Raw genomic sequence first — 22570 nt, forward strand, 5'->3', positions numbered from 1 at the left:
AATTTCAAGCAAACATTTTATTTATCAATAATATCTGATAATTATGTACGATAATACTTTTCATCGTACATACACAGAATATATTATAAATAATTCTCAAATTATGTTACTTACAAAAAGAATATTATGCTATTGTCACCAAATATATAACAAAATTTGTTAATCGTTATTATTGTTATCGTTAAAAATGGCGGTTCAAGTGACAATTACACGAGCAAGTAGTAATATGGCGCCCGCCGAAACTGCACAAAAATTAATTAGCCACGAGAAGTACTCGTGAAACGCGAATCGCGAGAACAACGACGTAACATGCGTAAAAAATACATAAAACCTATGTTTGCATTAACTTATATTTACTCATGTCGATCGTGCGACTTCGCACAGTGGAATTGTGCATAACCACGAATGTACTCGTAAACACGTAACAATTGCACTTTTCAAGTATACATCTTACGTGGCACTGTTTATCGCCAATATCAGATCGTCTCTTTTAACGAGGCGAATACGTACGTAAGTAACATCGCATATAATTATATTATATTTTAACAAGAGCAAATAATACGATATAGTATTAATTATCGGACATGTTTTTTCATGTTTGATATAAACGATTCATTTCTTTCGTCACGAATTAATTAGAAAATAATATAATGCAGAATCGGTGTTTATATCTTAAATTGATTATATTATCTTTTGTTTGAAATTTAGTAACACAGTATTTACTAAGAACAAGAATTACTTTTCTTTCATTATAACCACTACATGCTTGTAACTCATTACAGATTTTATAGAAATGCATGAGAAGAGAAAAAAATTGCAAACTATGCGTGCTTTAATACTCGTTGGTGGCTATGGAACTAGGTTGCGACCTCTCACCTTAAGTCGGCCTAAGCCACTCGTCGAATTTGCTAATAAGCCAATGCTTTTGCATCAGATTGAAGCACTTGTATATATCAGAATATATAAAAAATTGGGTTATCAAAGTCTCATCCAATATTTTAAATATGTTTCTTTCTTATGTTTAGGTACAAACAAATGTAACAGAAGTAATATTGGCTGTCTCTTACCGAGCGCAGCAGATGGAAGAAGAATTAGTCCATGAGACAAAGAAGTTAGGAGTACAACTTATTTTTTCTCATGAACCAGAACCATTAGGTACCGCAGGACCTCTTGCACTTGCCCGTGAATATTTATGCGCCAGTGATGACCCATTCTTTGTCCTGAACTCTGACATCATTTGTGATTTTCCCTTTAAACAACTTCTTGAATTTCATGAAAGTCATGGGAAAGAAGGAACTATAGTCGTCACTAAAGTGGAGGAACCATCAAAATATGGTGTAGTTGTATATGGAGAAGATGGGAAAATTGAGAGCTTTGTTGAAAAGCCACAAGAGTTTATATCCAACAAAATTAATGCAGGTAGGATAATGACATTCGTATGGGAAATTTCTAGCAGTGGATTGTATATATATATATATATATATATATCTCGGTAGTACAAAAAAAATTCGATATTCATGAATACAGGAATGTACATCCTTAATCCCAGTGTACTGAATAGAATAGAATTGAAACCCACAAGTATTGAGAAGGAAGTTTTTCCAAGTATGGCTCAAGATGGAGAATTGTATGCAATGGAATTACCAGGTTTCTGGATGGATGTAGGCCAGCCTAAAGACTTCCTTACAGGTAAACGATATGTTTATAGAAATATAATATAATTTATACATTATACTTCAACTACAAACAGTAATATTATATATTATATAATTATATTATATGTTTGTTTAGCCATATTTAATCGTTATTTATATATATTATTATATATATAGAAATATTATTTCATATAGGAATGTCTATGTATCTTACTTCGTTGAGGCAAAAACATCCTGAGCAACTTCATTCTGGACCTGGTATTGTAGGCAATGTCTTGATAGATCCAACAGCTGTGATCGGCAAAGATTGCAGAATTGGACCTAATGTTACGATCGGACCTGGTGTCACATTAGCGGACGGATGCTGTATTAAACGAAGCACTATTCTTAAAGCAGCTGTGATAAAAGAGCACGCGTGGCTCGATGGGTAAATAATTATTGCATTATATATATTAAATTGTTTACTTTCTGTATAGACACCAAAATTTTTATACATCTATAACATTTTCATCAACAAAATAATTTGAAATATTTATACAGATGCATAGTTGGTTGGAGGAGCGTTGTAGGGCGATGGGTGAGAATGGAGGGTACAACTGTGCTTGGAGAAGATGTTATTGTAAAAGATGAACTGTATATCAACGGCGGACAAGTTTTACCGCATAAGAGCATTTCTACTTCTGTACCAGAACCACAGATCATTATGTGACCAAAGACCATAATTTGAGCTCGAATTAGCGAAGGCAATAATAATCCAGATTAAGAGATACGATTCCAGATTTATAACAGTTTTTGAGAGAAACGCGCATAATATTTTACAGTAAATATGCAGAGATACCAGTAATCTGCATATTTATCTAACTTATTTCTATTCATTTTTATTATTTTTTATATAGTTATCGCACTTTTTTGAAAATTTGGCATAAAGATATTTAAAAATATAAACATTTACTCTATAATCAATTGCTGTAATCTTGTTTTGCCCTCCTATCACGTTACATGTGATTCAAAAAGACCTTACATCAATACTGCAAATATCAGTCGCAATATCGGAGAAATTTATACAATCTTTATTGGTAAACCTCGCACTATTATCGCGGCTGCAGTCATGTAATGTGTGCAAATATTCTTGGACTTTGCCACTGCTCTCAACATTTCTGACTCCATTTTTGTTTCATTCTTTTCAGCATTCTTTGTGAATTCTGGAGAATTTGATTAAAGATGATTATCCCATATAATTAGAAAGATGTAAATATTTCTGGTTTATAATACTAACTTAAACTACCATACGTCCACCTGTTAATGTCCACTTCGGCCCAAGATTTTTCGGATGTCGACGGAATCCAGTTACTCACAAAGACTGCAGTCATTTTATCAATATCGACATCTGTTACTTCCCACAGCATGCCTAAGAGACAAGGACTAAAAATCTAATGAATATACTAATGTGCAAAATATCAAAGTGCGAAAATAAAAAATTACAGATAAAGCATACGTTTAAAAATTTAATGATTCTCTTCGACCAAAGAAAATAGGCAAAATTCAATCAACACTTCAATGTTTTGTATATACAACAAATTTCTTAAATCACTACTAATTGCTGTTGTTTTTTTGCCGAGAAGGTATTGTTAAAAAGGTCTGTTGAATTTCGCGATTGAAAACAAAATAATTCTCTCAATTTCGCGCGTAATGTACAGAACTTCTCAGTTTTACATTTGAATAAAAAAAACATTTTCTTGTGCATATTATAGAGAAATAAATAAATGTTCTTTTTACCTGCATGCTATTAAATATTGGTTTGCGATACCGTAAGGTGGATATTTTCCGCCTATCATAAGTAACTTCATGCTGTTACATCCGAATAATAAAGCGGTCGATTTCACTTTTGTCTTCTCAATATTTTCTCCAGACAAATATTGTGTGCCACTTCCGTGACCATTATACCTACACATGAAAAAAAGATATAATCAGAAAGTAATGAGATGAAAGTCCGATTACAAATAGATATAAAATTTTTTAATTTACATTAAAATGTCATGATTTACTAGCGCATCTTCAAATATTTCTTCACTAGGCTTTGTGTCATAATAGCTTCTCCATTGTGGTAACCAGAAGTCTATGAAAAGTTTCATTCGTTTTGCCATTTTATGTAAATTATCCGACGGATTGACTATGCAAATACCCATGTCCTCTTTGGCTTTAATGATTTTACATCCTTCTACTATGGTGTCCTCATGTTCTTTGAATAATGCGTACACTAAATGTAAAGATTGAAGACGAGTAACAGGATGGTTTTTAATGATTTCCATTGCTTCAAATGCTATGTAATCTATATGCTTGACAGAATAAAAGATACGAAGTTATAACAGAAATTTACATAAACATATACTAGTACATAGTATATTTAATTATTCCTGAACATTTTATATATACTTACTTCATCAATTATTAAAACTAATGTCTTCCGTTTCGCATCTTTTAACTTTGTTGTACGAGATAAAATGCCATAAATAGATAAAATAATGTTATTTGCAAGTTTTTCATATTTCATTTCAGGAAGTAGGAATTTAATTGCACGTGCTATTTCTTCACATGTAAGAAAACATGCACCTGTGGATACTTTTTTCAAGAGCCATTTACATCGCTTGGATATTTTGTCACTGAAATATACAATAATGAAATCTAATGAATACTGCGAATAAATAACAATGTAGTGAGTTTTAAAATCTAACATTCACTCACGAAAATTTGGAATCCAATATCAATTTATCAATCATTTCATGAATTTCATTTATTATTTCCAAATCCTCAATAGGATCAGCCATAAATAACACTCTCCATTCCCTCAACCATGTAGTCTCCAGCCCATCTATAGCCATCTATAACAAGAGTTATCTTGTGAATTTATATATTACAAAAAAATATAGAATTCATTGTTGGTTTACCTTCATCTTATTATCTTGTTCTTTGCGCATTATCCAATAATATTCATTTTTTGTATAAGTAGCTTGTAGCTTGGTTTTGTAACTATCTAATATATTTTTTATTTCTGTACAGATATCATAAGAGACTTCCATCTCAGGTTTTGGCAAAGTTATACATAGGGGTTCTATTTCAGATGGTCCTGTTGGAAGTATTGTAATATGTATAGCACTCATTAAGTTAGATATACTTCTGTACTTTAGTACGTTTGAAGATTCATACTGAACAGTAACTTGGAGTATGTACCATTCTGTGGATAGCATAAAAAAGAAATATAAGACATTACAAGACATTAAAGAAATATAAAACATTTATTCAAAGACATATTACACAGAAAAAGAAAATGTGTATATATGTACATAAACCTTTTGGTAGTTCCACCAGTTTTGATTTTAATATATCGTATGAAAATTTGGTCTCAAATTTCACATATGTTGGTTTCAGCCCATATGTTTGTGGTATATTCAATAAGGATTCGCGCATTTGGGTTTTTTGATGCCTATGTAAAATCTGTTGTCGAAGGATCACTGCATGAGATTCAATTAAATGATGGATAGCCAAGAGTTCATTTCCAATCTATAATATAAAAAGAATAAACATGTATCTGGTATTAATACTGATCCATTCAAATTATATTTCTATCTATATATATATTATTGTTATTGTAATAACACACAAAATTGTTACTCACCTTTAAATTACAGGTAGCTATCATTTTATTTAAACTAGCATATTCAACACATCCTACATAGTTATTTGGCATACTTGGCATACTTATAAGTAATCTTTCTGCATGACTCTTGATTTTTTCCAGGGACTTATTCAAATTCCCCGATTTATCCTCATAATTATCTTTATTGGGATGACATTTATGTAAGATTTGCATAATTTTATCAGTAACATGTGCCATAATTAGTTTGTACTGATGCAGTTAATTTTAGGTACAATAACTTCATCACTGTTCAAGAGTGTTACAGAAAACAAAAATTTGTAATGTGCGATTCTACTTATTCATTGTTTCTTGACAATTGTGCGACTCTTCACAATGCGATACTAATAATGATTCTCTTTACAATTCTCCGACAATAACAACATTTTATGACTAAATCAAAAACTACTCAATACATACATTCACTAAACAATAGAAATGTACATCCAGATGATATACGTATCCTTAATTAAATACTTGTTATAAATTTTCAAACAATCTTGCAAATTTCAGTCTTTAGTTAACGGTCATAAGTTAAATCAGAACATGCGCATGAAAGCTATTACACTAGCGACATCTGCCGGTAGAGATGAGTGATAACTGAACGATGAATCGATCTTGATTCTATTATAGAATCGATTATTTTTTCGATACTTTTACGTTTGAATTGTACATATATTTAGTATAAAAAATCAAATTCAAAATTGACTTTTTTCTTTATATGTAAGGTTGTTTTAATTAAATCAGATACATAAACAATGTTCAATATTCCAGAGTCCTTTGAAATTTAAATGTACAAAAAAGTTCAATTATATTACGAATTCATTAGTAATTAAAAACGATTGTATGCTCATGACTTTTATTCAACATATATATCATAACAGCTTATAAAAAAATGATGTATTTTCAAAGTACTTACAATCAAATTACAGCCAAATCATACTCAATGCACAATAATGTGCATATGTATATTGTACAATTTTTACTTACACATTTTGCCTGATTCATACAATAACTGGAGTTCCAGTCCAGTCATTGTAAGTGCGAGTACTAACAATACTACTTAACGATATCAAAAGATATCATATGTATAAGTTTCAAAAGCACTGGTATAAAAATTATATAATGTTATTACTGACATAACGAACGATATTACAATGAAAGTAATTAACTGGCATTTTTGTAAAATCACATAAACGATTCTACAAAATACAATTTTGTAGAATATTATTGTACTTTGTAGAATCGTCAGAAATTTTACGGAATCACCAAATTAATCGCTTTCACTGCGACATACATATAGGCCATATATTCCGTTCGCGAATGTAAAACTGGAAATTCGTAAGAGATACATACCAAGACGAATTATATCTCTCGTCAATTTCCGGTTTCTCCCACTGCCATGGTGAAAGTACACGAATGTTAGATCTACATGTATATATACATATATATATATATATGTCGTTGATTACTACGAGCGGTCATTAAACTTACACGTTTAATCGTACTTCATCACAGAGAGATAAACATTCTTGATACTTGTTTTCCAAGATATCTCGTTATCAGGTTAATGTCGGTTATTCGAGAATTTGTGGTCCCACGAAAGACTGCTTGTTTGCGATCTGGTTTAGATTCTCGCCTGCATATGATAGCAACGGAGAAATCTCGACATCGTTACCGACGTTCTTCGCACCCGCGTTTAGCAACCACTTCTTATGCAAATTTAGCAGGTCGCTACGCGCGGTACTCGGGCAATCTTGACCGGCGGAGTTGGAGTTTTTCAACGGGCTAAATTCTTCGTCGCGAGTGCCCTGCCATACCGCAAAGTTCTTCGAAAAACGAAATACATCGAACACGAATTTCTCTATTTTGATACCGTTCGGGCTTTTTGGAGTGATTCTCTCTCCCTCGTCATTAATGTATGGAATTTTTTTCTTTGCGACATGCAAATCCAAATCTTTTTCGTGAAAGTATCCAACGTCCTTCAGGAAATTGACTGTAAAGTAGTGGTTGCATATATTGGCAGCATTATACACCAATTGTCCATCAGCATGACAAAGTTCCGCAGTATCCTTTGTGATCTCACTGTATTCAACTACTTGATAGTGGTCCTCTACCTGCATTATACGAGATAAAGATGATAAATTACAGTGGATACATAGGATATACATATATAAATTTAATATATTATGGATTATATATAAAAAGAAAACTTGCCTTGCAAACTACACCCACTGCTTCAGAGGGAGAAGATTTCTCAATCACTTTAACCCCACAATCTGTTTCAGAAACTAAACAATAGCCTAGAAATATAGGATCTGCTACTTTCACCAAGATATTATCCACGGAATGTGCATGTATACTCCGAATCCCACGTTGCATCATATCATCCAATATTCCTTGATTTTCCAGTGCACGATACAATCCTCCATTGCCATCGGGTGCTTTGGAAATGCGATGCTTCGCATCCAATATAATCTTGCCATCAAAGGTGAAACATGGTAACATACCTTGCTTGAAAGCTTTGACATTTTTTTCTTTCAAGCCAAAGTAGTTGTGCTTGCTAAGATAGGTGACAGTAGCATCATGAGTGGCTTCACTGGTAAGAATATACCTGAAAAATAAAATTCATTTAATATTTTTTTTTCCATCATTCAGTGATCATATGACATTATATATAAAATTCCATATATACATTTCTCAAGTAGTTTTAATGTTATAATTATCTTACATTTATTCTGCAATAATTGACTTGACAACATACCAAGTTATCTCTCCATATTTTCCACACTGTTGTTCTGCAATATTCTGCAAACGTAGTATCCTCTCTGCCTGCAATTGGAAGAGAGTTTTATGCGATGGTAAGTCAATATCATATATCCCTTTAGGATAAGTCACTCCTAAACGTGTGCCTTGACCACCCGACATCAACAATACCGCTACACGACTTTCAGCAACTTCTTTTAGGCCAAGTTCCTCATACATTCTCAGCTCTTCCTTTGTGGATGTTTTGGCAGAAGCAATCTTTTTTTCATCTATAGGCTGTACTTTGTCATCCAGCGTACCTTTGCCAATGCATTGGGAGGATTCTAGTGCTTTTTTAAAATATAAAGTAATCTCTTGTAGATTCAATTCATCAATGTCATTTTCCAGGTGATGCCTGTCCTCGTCTGTCAGCTCCTCCCAGAATCTAAGCAGATGTTCCTGATTGTACTCAGCCAGCTTCTTCCTCTGACGCTCCATTCTCGCCGACAGCCGATATTTGACACTTCTGAACAAATGTAAAACGATGGATGGATGGATGGATGGTGTATCTCCCTATTGTACGTCGTGTTTATCGTCGTTTCCCCTTCAAATCCTTTGATAGTGGCCTACGTCACTCTCCGTTCCGGCACAATGTGTGAGGGAGGGAACAATCGGTCGGTCGACTACCAACGAGCAACAGGTATTCATCGAGCCCAAATGACCTGTGTCGAAAGTTGTTGCTCCTGCTGTGGCGGCGGCGGCGGCGGCGGCGACGGTGGTAATAGCGACGTACCTTCACTTTCACAATTCCACGTAGCACGCTCGGTTCGATTTCTCTTATCGATCCCTCCCGCCCTGCCGGCCTCTCCTGTTGCACGTGTAATTTTCCTTTTCCTCGTCATCGTGCCTCGTTCGCACACCTACGTGATCCAGTCGACCGGTATCGACGCTGAGAAAAGTCATCTCTTTCGCGTACACATCTATATAGATATAACCTGCGCGTTGTACAATTCGTATGTATAAATGTCCTTATCTCTGCAGTCTTTTCTCCCGATCGACATTGAACAAAGTCCTAGCCGTATAGAAAAGCGTCGATAAGGCGTATCGGATACGTCAAGGAGAATGCCTCGAGAATCTCGGGCAGGAGATAAGACACGAATCTTTCGTCCTCCGTCAGCGTATCGACCAACAAGCGAGCCGAAAAGGTGAAAGGTCGTGGTGAAAGCGAGCGACCTTGATTTCCATCGCGTTGTTCTTTCGGACGAGGCTGCGCAATGTCGGAGGTGACCGCCCAGGCGGGAATCCGGGCGCGATGTCGCGCTCGCGCATTCATTAGTGATGACGCGTGATATTCCGAAAGATATTGAGAAAGTGAGGAAACGGTTGATTTTTTACGTGGCTTTGAAAACGCGCATTTTGTCGCGACTTTAAAGAAAAATGTCGCTCTCGATCAATCCCGTGTGATTATATGGGTTCACAACGCGGCTCAATGAAGTAGTTTTCTCTGTCGCTGCCTTTTTTCTGACTAATCAAGCATTTGTTCATAAATAACCATTTAAATATTTCATTCGTTATATAAACTGATCTCTTTTAATTGGTACATGCAATAATAACATATAACATTTAGAAAACTTAAAGGCAGAGAGGAAAAAATTGCAAGATGCAACGTATGCGAAAGAAGAATACAGATATTTCGTATACTATTTAAAAAAATCCTGCGCGAGAAAGAATCAATATTATCTGTTGCTTTAATCGCACGAAAGATACGAGTTACGATGTGCGAGATACGAGTGCGCGTCGGAGGTATATTGTATATAAAAAGTCGCGATACTCGTTTAAAAATTGTCCATTCTTTTTAATCAGGAAGCGCGACAGGAAGCGCGCGTTTGATAACGTCAAGTTGTCAAGCTGGAGAGCGCTAGCTTTAGCGTTTTTTACGCCTACATTTCGTTCACGACGCACGCTGCACTCTTCCATGCGTTTCGTATTCCATTTGAAGCAGTTTCGAGCGGACGCGCCGAGATGAAGCAGGCGCGATTAGTTGCGGGCGACGACGACAGATGGGGTGCACGCTCGGCCGAGAGAAACGGAGCGAGGTCGTCTGTCGCCGTGTTGCATGCGTATGCGCCCCGTCGTAACCTACGAAGGGACACGATGCCACGGTGCCTACGGCGATGAAATAACGCGTTCTCGCACACGCGACGATGTTCGAACGGTGCCGGTACGACGAAAAACTATGTACAGTGTTGTGATATGTCCGCGTAGCGTTGTCAACAGCCAAGTATCGCACGCTCTGCTCGGTAGATGTTTCTCGGTAAGTTGTTTAGCGCTCGCCCCGCTGCCGACTTCTCGAGTGTCATCGTTGAACTGTCACTGTTTACCTTGTCACTTAGTCGCTCGCTCTCGTCAGACGGCGGTCGGAACAATCTGCAAAAGAGACACCTTACCGAAAAGCGATCAATCCGCGCGTCACTGTCACGACAGGGACTTTCAGACCGCGAATTCGTGGGCCGGCGTCGCCCAATAAGCTCGTTTCCTCTTTTGTCGCCCACACGCGAACACGCCTTTCCATCTTATGCGTGAATCGCGTCGCGCCGCGCCGGCAGCATCACACAGGCGGGGGGGCTTGTTTCCGCTAACTGCACCTGCTGTACTTTGCGCCTTTCCTTTCCGACGCGTTCGATCGTATTTCCGAATATCGTTAGATATGTCTGCTTAGCTGCACTCTTTCTCGATGCTTCTTTCACTTGACAAATTGAAGTGTAGATTTCTTGTTTAGTTAATGTAATTCATTCATATGTATTGAAGATTTTTTGAACATGCCATGGATATAATTCGAGCAGCAGAGGATCATACAGGAGGAAGTGGCAGAGGGTGCAGTAGAAACTAGCAGACTGTTTACTATAAGGCGCGTTATACCGAGGGCTACACCCTGTGCGGCGGCGGTGGTGGTGGCGGCGGCAGCCGATAATGTTCACGCACATAGATAGGTTAGGGGAGGTAGCTGGACTGCTGTTCCGTCCGTGTTTATCTGCCGCGTTACCGAAGTCCACGAAGTCGCGTTCCGCTCGTCGCGAACATCCACCGCACTTGTCGATCGCGATGAGAGATTCGTAGCGGAGGAGGTTAGACACGCTGAGGTAATCAATCGATGCCCGCGAGAAGCGACGATCGGACGCGAGATAACGGCGATAAGGCGTGGGATTTAAACGTGGGCTTCGAGCGGTCGGGCGATTCGTTATGCGGAAGTCGACTTTAATTCTTGCCGAACTTTTCCATGACGAACCGGTTAATGTTAACTTTTCGTACGCTCGTAGAGATTCGAGAGTCTGCTTGATGAGCAAATGCATAGATGAATAAATGTTTAACAGCAGTATAGAGCTAAAGGTTCTCAATTAATGATCCGTTATATAGATGTGTACTTTGTCAAATATATTCCTTCCATTACCGTTATGTCGGTGTGTGTAGCGAATAATGTACGTTCGACGCATGTAGCTTGTTAGAATGGAACATTTTATAATAATATATTTTGAATTAACTATATTAGAGTAATTAATGAAAAGTTAACTTATAAGTATAATATAATAATTAATCATATGAATACCACTTACATCTAATATTCGCAGTAGAACAGTATCAGCAACGCTAATGAGCTTGGCGAGTAGAAATTTATTAATACTGTGTGTTTTGCAAAGTACAGGTGCCGGGTGTCTAGAACACAGTTGGCAAAATGGGCAAGTTGTTGTCAAAGATCTTTGGCAACAAGGAGATGCGTATTCTCATGTTAGGACTGGATGCTGCAGGAAAGACTAGTATCCTTTGAGATTTAACAAATACATATGTCATGTTTCGTATATCTCATATATATTCTTTTTTTTTATTGCTATATTCTTCTATCCACTGACTTTTGTTTATCCATGATCTTTTTTCTCCGTTGTATTTTCTGAAAATCTTGTGCAATTTAATATATAGTGATGAGAATCTTGGTTTGTTATATATGCTTTACATTATAATATATATAATATAATTACTGTCTTCATTATACTATATTCATTTCCTTAATCAAATTATATCAGCAATATTGTATAAACTTAAACTAGGACAGTCTGTAACAACTATACCAACAGTAGGATTCAATGTAGAAACAGTTACCTATAAGAATGTTAAATTTAATGTGTGGGTAAGTCTTGAGCTTTTGCTATTCTTGACACAGCAATATGCTGATTTCAAAGTTATTCTGATGTATCAGTCGTTTGCTGTTTTAGATAAATGAATTATTTTTATCGTTTAGGATGTAGGTGGTCAAGATAAAATACGTCCATTATGGCGTCACTACTATACAGGGACGCAAGGACTTATTTTTGTAGTAGATTGTGCAGATCGAGATAGAATTGATGAAGCTCGCCAAGAACTCCATCGAATTATAAACGATAGAGAAATGCGTGATGCTATAATTTTAATTTTCGCAAATAAACAAGATCTTCCGGATGGTAAGTAACATACAATTGACAGCACAGATAGTATAATATACTATATGCATGCTACAGTTGTTTTTACAGGTTGGTGTTACAGTATAGAATTTTTTTATTTGTACTCTTTAGCTATGAAACCACATGAAATACAAGAAAAATTGGGATTAACTAGGATACGAGATAGAAATTGGTACGTTCAGCCATCTTGTGCCACAACAGGAGATGGGCTTTATGAAGGCCTTACGTGGTTAACCAGTAATCATAAATCATGAGCAAATATTTATTTTTCACGTATTAGCTTTATATATATATATATATATGTATGTATGTATGTATGCATGTATGTATGTATATGTATGTATGTATGTGTGCGTGCGTGTGTGTGTGTATGCATGCGCGCGCGCGTGTGAGTGTGTGAGTAATTGTGTGTGTGTATATATATACATATATATATATATATATATACATACGGAGAATACATGTTTGCTTTATATTTTTATTTTAATTTATCATGTGGAGGCTCTGTAAAACAAACAATTGATAATGACGATAGATTTGATGAGGTCTTTTTCACAAGCAAAGTTGCTGCGGGTGCAAAAAGGAAAAATCTATAAAGACAATTATTAATGGTGTGTTCCAATAATATCGATACTAGGTGAATAGTAATTTATTGTAAACGAGGTACCAAGAGACGTAACCTTTGTTACTAGCTATTTATCCCAATTCATGGAAGTAATTACATTATTACTGAATAGGGTTACACGGGTTTAACATCACTATACTGTAACATATTCACGCAAGTGTACTACTTCACGAGAGATAAGTTGTACAAGTTAAACAAAGGAAGAAAAAAGGATAACGAGAATCTAGTTATGATATTAAGGGGTTCACAGATTCACAAGGATTAGTATACTGTATAACTTACCTTATAAACCCTTTCCGATATCTATGTATTGTTATTCGAGAGAGTTGTGTTTTTCGAACGGAAAGTACCTCAAGTTTTTAACGAATTACAGTTAGATTTTTAACTCCGCAATATATATTGTTGTCAATGCTAAACTAACATGTATCATATAATATTCATACATATAGACCTTAACTATGACACGTGAGTAAATTTGTAGCACCTACAATGAGGCTTTATATAGTCCAACGAGGTTTATTCGTTCGTTTCGGTGAAAATCATTACCATTTACTTACATTCTCGTGCCGAAAAATTGCTCGTAATTCATCAGTTTGGTAACGTCGTCTTCCAACTCAACAGACTATGTAAACTTTTTGATCGGCCCCCGTCTTTTTCGTTCGTCTTCTCAGACATATTATATATTTTCTTCATTTCTTTTCTTTTTTTAAGTAATATTTTAATCAGAACGCGAATAGTGCATAATTAATTGCCAGAATTCTCTTATCATTACGCACAAGTCATGAAATTACAAAAGCGGTCTTACCATATTTATCTGAATTTATTAAAATAGAAAACAATGCAACACACGGAGTTATCGGTTTACTGATACTGTGAGCTCAAAAAAAAAAAAAAAAAGGAGAAAAAGAAAGATAACATTACATTGAGCATAACAGCATTGAATCTGCCAATATTTTTTACCGTTTAAGTGAGTATTGGATAATAAAGCATTAGTATTAGGTCGCAACGATTAAACCATTAATCTAACGGCATCTTATGGATGAAATAGGTGTTTTTGTCGTGACTTTCGTTTCTCTCAATAGCATAATCCGTAGCGTAAGATTAGTACGAATTCATACTTCGATATTCATAATTGACTCATATATGAAGTTCACAAGTGTTCAAAACATTCGTATGATTATCAGTCGAATTGAGTTATTAATAAATAGTGGTGGCGAACATCTACAATTCGTCAATACATTGACACCTTGTTTGCATTCCACGGTAAATTAGCGAGTTAGATTGTTAGAGAAAGAGAGAGATAGAAGTGTTTTAGTTATAAATAATCTACATAAATTTAACAGAGATTTTCCAGGCGTAAGTTCGTAAATAACTTTCTCAGCGTGTCCGTACCATTAATATTAAGTATTTCACTTAAGAAATGGCGTAACGATTGAGCACATCATCTGTAAAAATCGTAATCAGGCTTTGGAGATATCGAGCTGTTTTCCATAACATTAGCTGCATTAATTAATTAGTCTATGGTCAAGTGTTTGTGCGACCATGTCATCGTAACTCTGCATTTTTACCAATGTGTAAAACAGCGACGACATATTACTTATTATGTACTAACTATATAAAAAAAATATATATATTCTTTTAAATGCAATAATCATAAATTGTTACGTTTTACCATTGGCTTCGGTAAGAGAGCCACCTTCATTATTAAATACAATGTTATAATGTTAATTGACGAAATTTTATGTATATAAATATGTTCCATATTTCAAGTGTAGTGTTTTATGTGTGTGTCGAATGTTTCATATGTTCCATGTGACTATTACCACTTCATGAGAAAAATTCTAAATTATACTAATGACAGGGACTACATATATACACATAAAAGGGGGGGCAGAGCTATGTTGACACAGTGAGAACTAATATAGGAAATATCTTACTTCAATTTTGAAGGACGTGTAAACAGAAGAGAAAACTCGCTTCTATTAAGATTTAGGAAGAAAGTAAACTTTTTCCACTTTTGTTTGTATATAATGAACAATTATTCGTTTATACATCAAAAGTGAAATGTACTTCATTTCACGTCGTCAACTATGTGACATGCGTACACTGACATATGATGAATCAAAAATAATTCAGAACTATAGAGCGTTCACTTCAGTCCAAAGCCTGAACACAACAAGAATCTCATAACATTCGGGAAAGATCTACGAATGTGATTTATAGAGATCATTGCTAGAATTTTGTTACTATATTGCTAATTATACCGAGTAGTAATTTAATAAATTTTTCTATCTGGAGTTTGGTGATAACATAACGAGCAAAATACTATTACAGTGGGGCTATAATGCACGTGATTTTTAAATTTGGTTCAACGAATGAATAATAATGTTCAATGAATAATAATTTTGTTATTATACTTTACACAGGGCAGGAGAAAACTCGGAAACAATTTCGAAGATGGATATATTGTATAAATCTTAAACTTTGTTGCTGTAGATCTTTTCAACAAGATGCGCTGGATAATTTTATTCGAGACAGACGTATACATAGTAATATGTCGTCCCTTTTATTCAGCCCTTCCCCTTCTACATATACCTATACTGCATACACATATACGTACCATTTCGGTTAGAGAAGAATATCCAGACATTATTCGTCATTCGTGAAAATAACGATGTTTGATAACTTATACGACATCTTACCACAGGGGCCATACAAAAATAAGGCTCATAAGGCGCTTTGGAATATAAGAAATAATATTACACATAAATTGACGCGCTATCAGCTTACACATGGATTGACGCTATCAGCCAGAGAATTCCTAATGCACCAATCGTAAGAATATCTCTAAGAATGAAATATCTGCCTTAAGAGAGAAAGAGAAAAGTTTAGCGATACAAGAATTAACATTGTTCTGTTGATTTATACATATTCTCGCTATTTATTTCTATCGTTTAAGTAGAATCTATAGCACGTTACACTCTTCATAGAGATATGTCTTGTGAATGTTATAAAATTATTTATACATACAATCGTTATTTGTGAAACGAAGTGTAATGTCTTTTTCGTATTTTCGATGAATAAGCCAACGAACGAATTATACTCTGCAAAAAGCGTAGGAAAAGCAGATTATACGTGAAATACCTCGGGTATAGAAGTAACTTGAATTAGGGGCATTGCTGGTGCAGCAGGAGCTTTTTGGCTCATGGTGTATATAAGATACACATATATAATAAATGCAATATAAATAATAGCAATTTTTACGAAATCGGAAGTCGACGAAGTTAGAAAGTATATATGTACTTGTATATTACTATCATTTGTATAATAAAAATTTCTTTAAATTATGCATTCTGTGCTGTGCATCGAATACGCATCACGTATATTTGTATTATATTTATCATAATTTATAGAAACATGTTAAGGATCTTTATTTTACAATCTTTTTTGGTATTTTAATACTTGTCCTTTTTTTGCCTACACCTAAACTAAAAATAATCGAGACGATAACAAAATATGTATGTATATACATTTATAGAGTAAATAACAATATTAAAATTCTGTAAGAAAAGTCATGGTTTTATTCTTCCAATAATCTGCATTTCAATTAATCATATACGAGACAACCGTCATTATTTTCCACGTTTTTCGCTATATTTTCGAGATTTTTATTATCGAATTAATATTTATCATCAAATTAATATTTATAAGATATTCAATACAAAAGCGAGAAAAATGCACATTGAATGTCACATACTTAAAACATGCTCTGCCTCTTCACGAAAATTAAATCTAGATAAAGAAAATCGAGGTACTCTTATATAAATAGCTAAAGTAAAAAGATACGAATGTTATGTATATATTTAAGCAAGCATAAGAATTGATTTTATCACATATTAAAAAAAAAAACTTGAAAATAAAGCTATCTAAATCCCTTCTAAAATCATATGTTTACCGTATGTTCCAGATTACATATATACATATACACACACATATATATATATATATTTTCCTATATTTTTTACTGTGTAAAATGTAATACCAATTGTAACGTCGATTTTTATATCTTTTTTTTCTTTTTTTTTTTTAAGTTAATACTTACAAACTTACAGATTCACATACGAGACTCCCGTAACCGTTCATTTTTCGTTCAAGAGATATCTGGCGTATTAAAAATAAGCTAAAGCTTTTACACATCCTAGTGTCAATTCGTATATGTAGCTTAACTGTACTAATCTAAAAGACTATACTTACGTGTTAAAACACCCGTAATATGTACATTAGAGTTAAAGTTACTAACAGTTAGTACATAGTAAAAGCGTTTTTAGAACTGAGATTCATATACAGAATATTTCTCACAAATATATCGAAGTGTGACTTGTCACGATCACAAAATTTAAAGATCTTTGATAAAATATTTAAACACGAATATCTGATCAGATTTATAACACACTTAAAAAATCATTCTACTGTACAATTAACAGCACGATCATTATATCTTCCATTTAATCAGTTGTATATCTGTATCATTCGTTCTTCAGATACTTCCTATTTCGATATATTCCTGTAGAGGTTTATAGTATATAGTTGGATGCTATCTGCTGGGTCGTTGTTCTTCCACGAGGGCTATCAATCGCTGCCGGGTTTTCTTATTGTTTTGACAGGCCGCCGATATTAAACCGACCAAATGTTTAACTGAATATTCCTGCAAAATGCAGTTTATATGTTAAATATCGCAAATATTGCGCTTAAAGCATATTATATAACTTTAGGTACCTTGTGCTCCTTGATCCATTCTTCGAAGCTATTCTCAGGGAGATAATAAGCTTTAATATACAGTTCAACGTATTCTCTGTGCGGCATAGGTCTCAACGACGTCACTTTCTCAAACTTGGATTTTAGTTGTGTAAAATCCAATTGCATCAGTGCTCTACCGCCGTTCGAACATTTCTTCGCATTGGAAAATCTACAATGATAATATCGTATTTTCTTTCAACGGACTTCTTTGCACTATCAAGCACACTCAGAAATGTAGCAATAAACTTTTCTTCACGTACCCTTCCACTAAAGTGTGTGTGATTAAGTGAGCTACGTTTTCCCATACCGCGTTACATACATCCACGTGTAAGGGAGTGCACGTTCCGATAGCGTTAAGTCTTTCGTCCAAAGTACATACTTCCTATAAACGATAGCAAGCAATTCCTAATATTATTCACCATACTGAAAATGAGAAAGAGTCCCGTTTCACGGAAGATAACGCTTACCTGGATTAATGCATCGATATAATTACTGTGCTGTGACATGACGTCTGTCACTTCCCAATTGACTCTGTTCATTAAATTTAAGATATTTGCAACATCAAACGTTTGCGATATTACTGCCATATAAACGGGTTTTCTCAGATCTATCGTAGACGCTATCGTTTGCATATAAAACTGATGCAAAAATCCTCTTTGAGGACTATTGGCAATAAGATGCTCTAAGTAAGGCCTCAGGCCTTCGTATTGTTGTCCTAAAAATATCAGAGACTCGACAGCTACAATACGTTCCGTTAATCCGTAAAGTTTCTCAGGCTGCGACAAATTCACAATTGATGAAAGCTGTGGTTGTCTTACTTTGTTGTACTTCGCATTACCATTATCTTCTATTGTATCATTCTCAGAGATAATCAGATTTTCTCTGATTCGCGTTAAGGATAGTTTTAATTTTGGACTGTACAGCGAATCGCTATTGATTTGCTGGAAGAATAGAAACATATTTTAAATACATTCCAGTGTCCACGCGACATACGATCGTAGATTTAACATAAACTTACGAGATCTGACGTAAAGAATAAGTGTACTGTGTAGAAGCATAATTCAAAAAATTGTATCATGCTCTCTATGACGGTGACCGCGATCGATCGTAAAAGCCTCGACATCTGTAAATACTTGCCGCACACTCTCAATATGCTTAATGTCGTGTTCGTGACCATAGGCCCGGACTGTTTGAGTTTGCATTTCTTTTTGCTAGCTTTTGTATGGTCTGGCTCATCGACGTATTCGTGTTTTAGTTCATCAGGAATGTCGTCGTCAGACTCATCCGAAAAATATGCTGGTTGATTAACCAGCTAGATAAGAAAATACAAATACCATTAATCAATAATAAGAGAGAAAAACTGAGTAGAATATAAACGTATTATGTGCACAAAGACATGTAACAGTTTTAAATATTATCGAATATAATATTAAATTATTATCAAGTTATTAAAGTAATAAATATGTCAGGAAATATAAGAAGTTCCAGGCCACTTCAGATCATTTTTCACAGTTCAAACAAATTACGATGAATAATTATAATAATAATTATTATTTAACGTTTTTCTTACATCATCTTTTATCATGATATCTTCATCCATGGTATCGTCCAATCCTAGCATAAACGGTGACGAGCCATCCTCCAAATATTTCTGCAGCCAATCAATGCCTGTAGAATTGTCACTATCGCTTAAATTTGAACTGTCAAGACTGTTCCACACTTTGCAGTTATTAAGAGAAGGTTTCAAACTTCGAAACTCTAATAATTGAGTAGCCACAAAATTTGATTTCACGGGACACAAATTCCAACCGTCATTCTCTAGATACATTCTCAATTCGTCCAAACGTGACGCGTGGTAATGAGAAAAGTAAGATGAGGATTGCTCCTTAATGGACTCCTGCAAGTTTTCTGATTTGTAGCCACAAAGCTCTTCTCCAATTTCCATCAATCTGTAATTAACGGAGATTTTATCGGCAGTTCGTTTAGCTGCTCATCACAAAATTGCCAAATTACAAAGTTAAACCAAGTGTGAGAGAGAAGTTACTGTTTCTAGTGTCTATCACCAATTTACCTACCTATTAATTATACCTAATACTTGAACAAATTGCTCAAATTTAGTGTATGTTAAATCAGTGTTTGTCAGATATGTCGATATCTTTGTTTCCACATCGTGCCATACTCGGACCATACTATTTTCTAGCTTATGCTTGACATATTGCTTGCTAAAAGTTGCCTCTAAATCTTTAACGTCGGATTTACACTCTGCTTTATCTTCTTGTGCATTATGCCAATTTACAACTAGATAATACGAGCTCAATATCGTCCATAATGATTTACACAGTTCCGTGAGGCAGGCTATGCATTTCTCCCGAGGTACAGCTTGACACAGTTGCTTGTATTGTCTTTTCATGTCACCTCCTGCGTAACCATGTATAGCGGTCAATGCGGTATTGTGAATGGCAGCGCTAAAATGTAGATGCAGTTGATCCATGGCAGATTGAGTCTTGCCCAATAGAGTGTATGCTTCCTGGATGGAGGAATATACTGCTACGTCGAATTGTGTACACATTTTAGAAAGTGTAGTATCTAAAGCTTCTTCTACTTGCACCAGAATATCTTGTAATTTTTCGTTTAGTTTAGCAATGCAGTGAAAATGTTTGTAAGTCTGAGCAGCACTTTGACATTCTAGGAGAAGTGATATGGCTCCAGGATAATTTCCCTCATTTAGAAGCTCCTGCAGACGATCCCCCGTACGTTGCTGGTAACGCAATAATTATATTCATCAAAATCAAAAATGTTTTTTGATCAATTTAATACAATGTAGTAACACAAATAATTTTTAGCAATAGTCCAAATAACTTTTTAAAGTATAGGCCATTTTTCTTTAACATAAGCAAAATAAAATATATGAATTGACCTACCAGTGTTTTTATAGTATTTAAATTATTTAACAGATCTTCAACCGTTTGTCGTTTCCGATAATTAGCTAATATACCTAAGCTTGCTGTCGTGAATTGTTCCTTAGCTAATTTTAAGTCTGCCCTCCCCATTTTACATATCTCTAATACATCTTGCAGTTGTTCTTGCAGCAGCAAAATTTTCTTAAATTCTGTGTTACAATCAGACTGCTTTTGCATGATAAGCTGTAATACTTTCTTAGATACAACTTGATGTTGTTGTTTGAGTTTTTTATAACACTTTTCAATTTCCTTGGAGTGCAATATCATTGGTAATTTTTCTAATTCATAACGAGGTGGATCAAAACTACCATCCATATTAAAATAAATGTCTTCGATAGATTCTATATCTTGATCAGGTATAGGCTCACTTTCTGTTGACTGATCAGCCTCAGAAAGTAGATCTTCACATTTTTGTGAATCAGGTGGATTAAGTAGATCAGGATTCAGGCCCATAAGTGGTACTTTAGTTGTGTTCTAAAAGTTTACGACAAAAGTTATTACAGATTATATTTCTTTACTTGTAACATTATTTTTTTATTATTTGTAATAGAAAAATTATCTTTCTAAAAAGTTTAGTTTTACCAAATTTTAATTAATAGGCAAAGTATCTATTAATAGATAAGCAATTAATAATAGATAAAAGATTGAGCATGGAATTATTGAAGCTAAATGGATAGCTTCTTTAAAATGTGACACAAGTATTGTAACACAGAACAATAATAAAAATGTTTTCGAAATAAAGTGTTGTCTAGCAAAGTTGCTATTTTATTGAAATGATCTTTTGTGAATTGCGTTGCTAAGAATGGTAAAACGAAACAGCATGACATTGTTTGACGTAACGAAATGCCAAATTTGGCTACGTTTCTCTATAGTTGGTCACATAACCTAACTGTTAAATAGCGTAAGTCAAATAAGGCTTATCTCAGACAGATGTAGTGTGTACTTGACTGAAAGAATATCCGTAAATAAACGACTTGCCTGTTTGTTAATGAGGCCAAAGAATTTATACTTCAAGTCTTCCATGATACTAGACTGACTCACGTCAGAAGATCAGAAGCATTCTCATCTGTTTACTTGGCACTCGGCCGATACGCCTGGCGTGACACTTTCAGCGGGAAGTAGGAACGGCATAATCCCGATCGATCATTGGTGATCCTTTTGATCACAAATCACGTAAGTTTCGAAACTGAATTTTGAAAAAAAGAAAAGAAGAAATTTATGACACGCATCCGTTCGTTTGCACATGCGAACACAAGGACAACAGTGTCATCGAAATGTTATCAAGACGCTCCCTTTTGAAGTTGGCTATAGTGCACAACATCATACATTCACACGCACTACAGCATCGACGAGGCACTAATAAAGACTGTCAGTCTTACGGTACCGAGTCGGTACGAGTACCGACGAAGAGGAGCCTGAAAGCGGCCTCTGAAAAAATGCATGCACATTACGTCCGTCCTCGTAACGGCAAAGCGTGCGCGGTCCGCTCATCGGCGGTGAGACAAAGATGGAGAGAGCGATTGATCGGTGACGAGATCTGTGCTTTTCTAACTAAAGCCAGCGGCACACGGTGCTTGTTTTCGTGCTGGATTGCTTGCTGGATGAAA

General features: G+C 35.0%; 5 protein-coding genes across 13 annotated transcripts; 2 read left to right on the top strand and 3 right to left on the bottom strand.

Moving 5' to 3' along the window:
- The first annotated feature begins 199 nt into the window (after positions 1-199).
- Gmppb (GDP-mannose pyrophosphorylase B) lies at positions 200-3537 on the top strand. Of its 2 annotated transcripts, XM_011154222.3 has the most exons (6): positions 200-510; positions 783-946; positions 1026-1419; positions 1528-1689; positions 1851-2082; positions 2196-3537. In XM_011154222.3, exons 2-6 carry the CDS (start codon positions 794-796, stop codon positions 2362-2364), a joined length of 1110 nt encoding a protein of 369 aa, XP_011152524.1. In that variant the 5' UTR covers positions 200-510; positions 783-793; the 3' UTR covers positions 2365-3537. The 2 variants fall into 2 exon arrangements, with proteins under 2 accessions (XP_011152524.1, XP_011152525.1); XM_011154223.3 differs by lacking the exon at positions 783-946 and having other exon boundaries at positions 201-510.
- On the bottom strand, positions 2705-6025 carry Sse (extra spindle pole bodies like 1, separase). The gene is made up of 9 exons (XM_011154221.3): positions 5329-6025; positions 5003-5213; positions 4601-4887; positions 4398-4534; positions 4093-4315; positions 3681-3991; positions 3432-3599; positions 2932-3077; positions 2705-2857 (listed from the first exon to the last, which is right to left on the bottom strand). Exons 1-9 carry the CDS (start codon positions 5545-5547, stop codon positions 2715-2717), a joined length of 1845 nt encoding a protein of 614 aa, XP_011152523.1. The 5' UTR covers positions 5548-6025; the 3' UTR covers positions 2705-2714.
- A 163-nt stretch (positions 6026-6188) lies between these two features.
- On the bottom strand, positions 6189-10217 carry mmy (UDP-N-acetylglucosamine pyrophosphorylase mmy). 4 transcript variants are annotated; one of them, XR_003113595.1, is made up of 5 exons: positions 8111-10217; positions 7564-7960; positions 6841-7463; positions 6703-6743; positions 6189-6452 (listed from the first exon to the last, which is right to left on the bottom strand). XR_003113595.1 is itself a non-coding variant. In XM_025303119.1 (4 exons), exons 2-4 carry the CDS (start codon positions 8587-8589, stop codon positions 6924-6926), a joined length of 1416 nt encoding a protein of 471 aa, XP_025158904.1. In that variant the 5' UTR covers positions 8590-9071; positions 10036-10217; the 3' UTR covers positions 6781-6923. The 4 variants fall into 4 exon arrangements, 1 of the variants encoding a protein (XP_025158904.1); XR_002163110.2 differs by having other exon boundaries at positions 6189-6743; XR_002163109.2 differs by having other exon boundaries at positions 6189-6774.
- A 13-nt stretch (positions 10218-10230) lies between these two features.
- On the top strand, positions 10231-14618 carry Arf51F (ADP-ribosylation factor 6). 5 transcript variants are annotated; one of them, XM_011154225.3, is made up of 6 exons: positions 10340-10405; positions 10900-11231; positions 11792-11903; positions 12168-12271; positions 12383-12581; positions 12693-14618. In XM_011154225.3, exons 3-6 carry the CDS (start codon positions 11822-11824, stop codon positions 12833-12835), a joined length of 528 nt encoding a protein of 175 aa, XP_011152527.1. In that variant the 5' UTR covers positions 10340-10405; positions 10900-11231; positions 11792-11821; the 3' UTR covers positions 12836-14618. The 5 variants fall into 5 exon arrangements, with proteins under 5 accessions (XP_011152529.1, XP_011152527.1, XP_025158905.1 ...); XM_025303120.1 differs by having other exon boundaries at positions 10900-11091; XM_025303121.1 differs by having other exon boundaries at positions 10900-11081.
- Positions 14619-16764: 2146 nt separating this feature from the next.
- On the bottom strand, positions 16765-22280 carry Vps50 (vacuolar protein sorting 50). Its single transcript, XM_011154231.3, has 9 exons — positions 21942-22280; positions 20925-21437; positions 20079-20761; positions 19574-19952; positions 19022-19315; positions 18471-18944; positions 18264-18385; positions 17983-18172; positions 16765-17911 (listed from the first exon to the last, which is right to left on the bottom strand). The coding sequence occupies exons 1-9, from the start codon at positions 21984-21986 to the stop codon at positions 17801-17803; spliced, it is 2811 nt and encodes a 936-aa protein (XP_011152533.1). The 5' UTR covers positions 21987-22280; the 3' UTR covers positions 16765-17800.
- Positions 22281-22570: the final 290 nt, after the last annotated feature.

Source organism: Harpegnathos saltator, unplaced genomic scaffold (genome assembly GCF_003227715.2).
Source record: "Harpegnathos saltator strain DR-91 unplaced genomic scaffold, Hsal_v8.6 scaffold53, whole genome shotgun sequence".
NCBI lineage: Eukaryota > Metazoa > Arthropoda > Insecta > Hymenoptera > Formicidae > Harpegnathos > Harpegnathos saltator.

What these genes read in the sequence shown, in the direction of transcription:
- Gmppb (XM_011154222.3), top strand. Translation starts at nt 794, where the DNA reads ATGCATGAGAAGAGAAAAAAATTGCAAACTATGCGTGCTTTAATACTC. An exon ending in TGCATCAGATTGAAGCACTT is followed by an intron (nt 947 to 1,025) that starts GTATATATCAGA and finishes TCTTATGTTTAG; the next exon opens with GTACAAACAAATGTAACAGA. An exon ending in ATCCAACAAAATTAATGCAG is followed by an intron (nt 1,420 to 1,527) that starts GTAGGATAATGA and finishes TCATGAATACAG; the next exon opens with GAATGTACATCCTTAATCCC.
- Sse (XM_011154221.3), bottom strand. Translation starts at nt 5,547, where the DNA reads ATGGCACATGTTACTGATAAAATTATGCAAATCTTACATAAATGTCAT. An exon ending in ACTGGTGGAACTACCAAAAG is followed by an intron (nt 4,888 to 5,002) that starts GTTTATGTACAT and finishes TGCTATCCACAG; the next exon opens with AATGGTACATACTCCAAGTT. An exon ending in AACAAGATAATAAGATGAAG is followed by an intron (nt 4,535 to 4,600) that starts GTAAACCAACAA and finishes CTCTTGTTATAG; the next exon opens with ATGGCTATAGATGGGCTGGA.
- mmy (XM_025303119.1), bottom strand. Translation starts at nt 8,589, where the DNA reads ATGGAGCGTCAGAGGAAGAAGCTGGCTGAGTACAATCAGGAACATCTG. An exon ending in AAATATGGAGAGATAACTTG is followed by an intron (nt 7,961 to 8,110) that starts GTATGTTGTCAA and finishes TTTATTTTTCAG; the next exon opens with GTATATTCTTACCAGTGAAG. An exon ending in CAGTGGGTGTAGTTTGCAAG is followed by an intron (nt 7,464 to 7,563) that starts GCAAGTTTTCTT and finishes CGTATAATGCAG; the next exon opens with GTAGAGGACCACTATCAAGT.
- Arf51F (XM_011154227.3), top strand. Translation starts at nt 11,822, where the DNA reads ATGGGCAAGTTGTTGTCAAAGATCTTTGGCAACAAGGAGATGCGTATT. An exon ending in GGATGCTGCAGGAAAGACTA is followed by an intron (nt 11,904 to 12,167) that starts GTATCCTTTGAG and finishes AAATTATATCAG; the next exon opens with CAATATTGTATAAACTTAAA. An exon ending in TAAACAAGATCTTCCGGATG is followed by an intron (nt 12,582 to 12,692) that starts GTAAGTAACATA and finishes TGTACTCTTTAG; the next exon opens with CTATGAAACCACATGAAATA.
- Vps50 (XM_011154231.3), bottom strand. Translation starts at nt 21,986, where the DNA reads ATGGAAGACTTGAAGTATAAATTCTTTGGCCTCATTAACAAACAG. An exon ending in ATATCATGATAAAAGATGAT is followed by an intron (nt 19,316 to 19,573) that starts GTAAGAAAAACG and finishes TTTCTTATCTAG; the next exon opens with CTGGTTAATCAACCAGCATA. An exon ending in TATTCTTTACGTCAGATCTC is followed by an intron (nt 18,945 to 19,021) that starts GTAAGTTTATGT and finishes CTATTCTTCCAG; the next exon opens with CAAATCAATAGCGATTCGCT.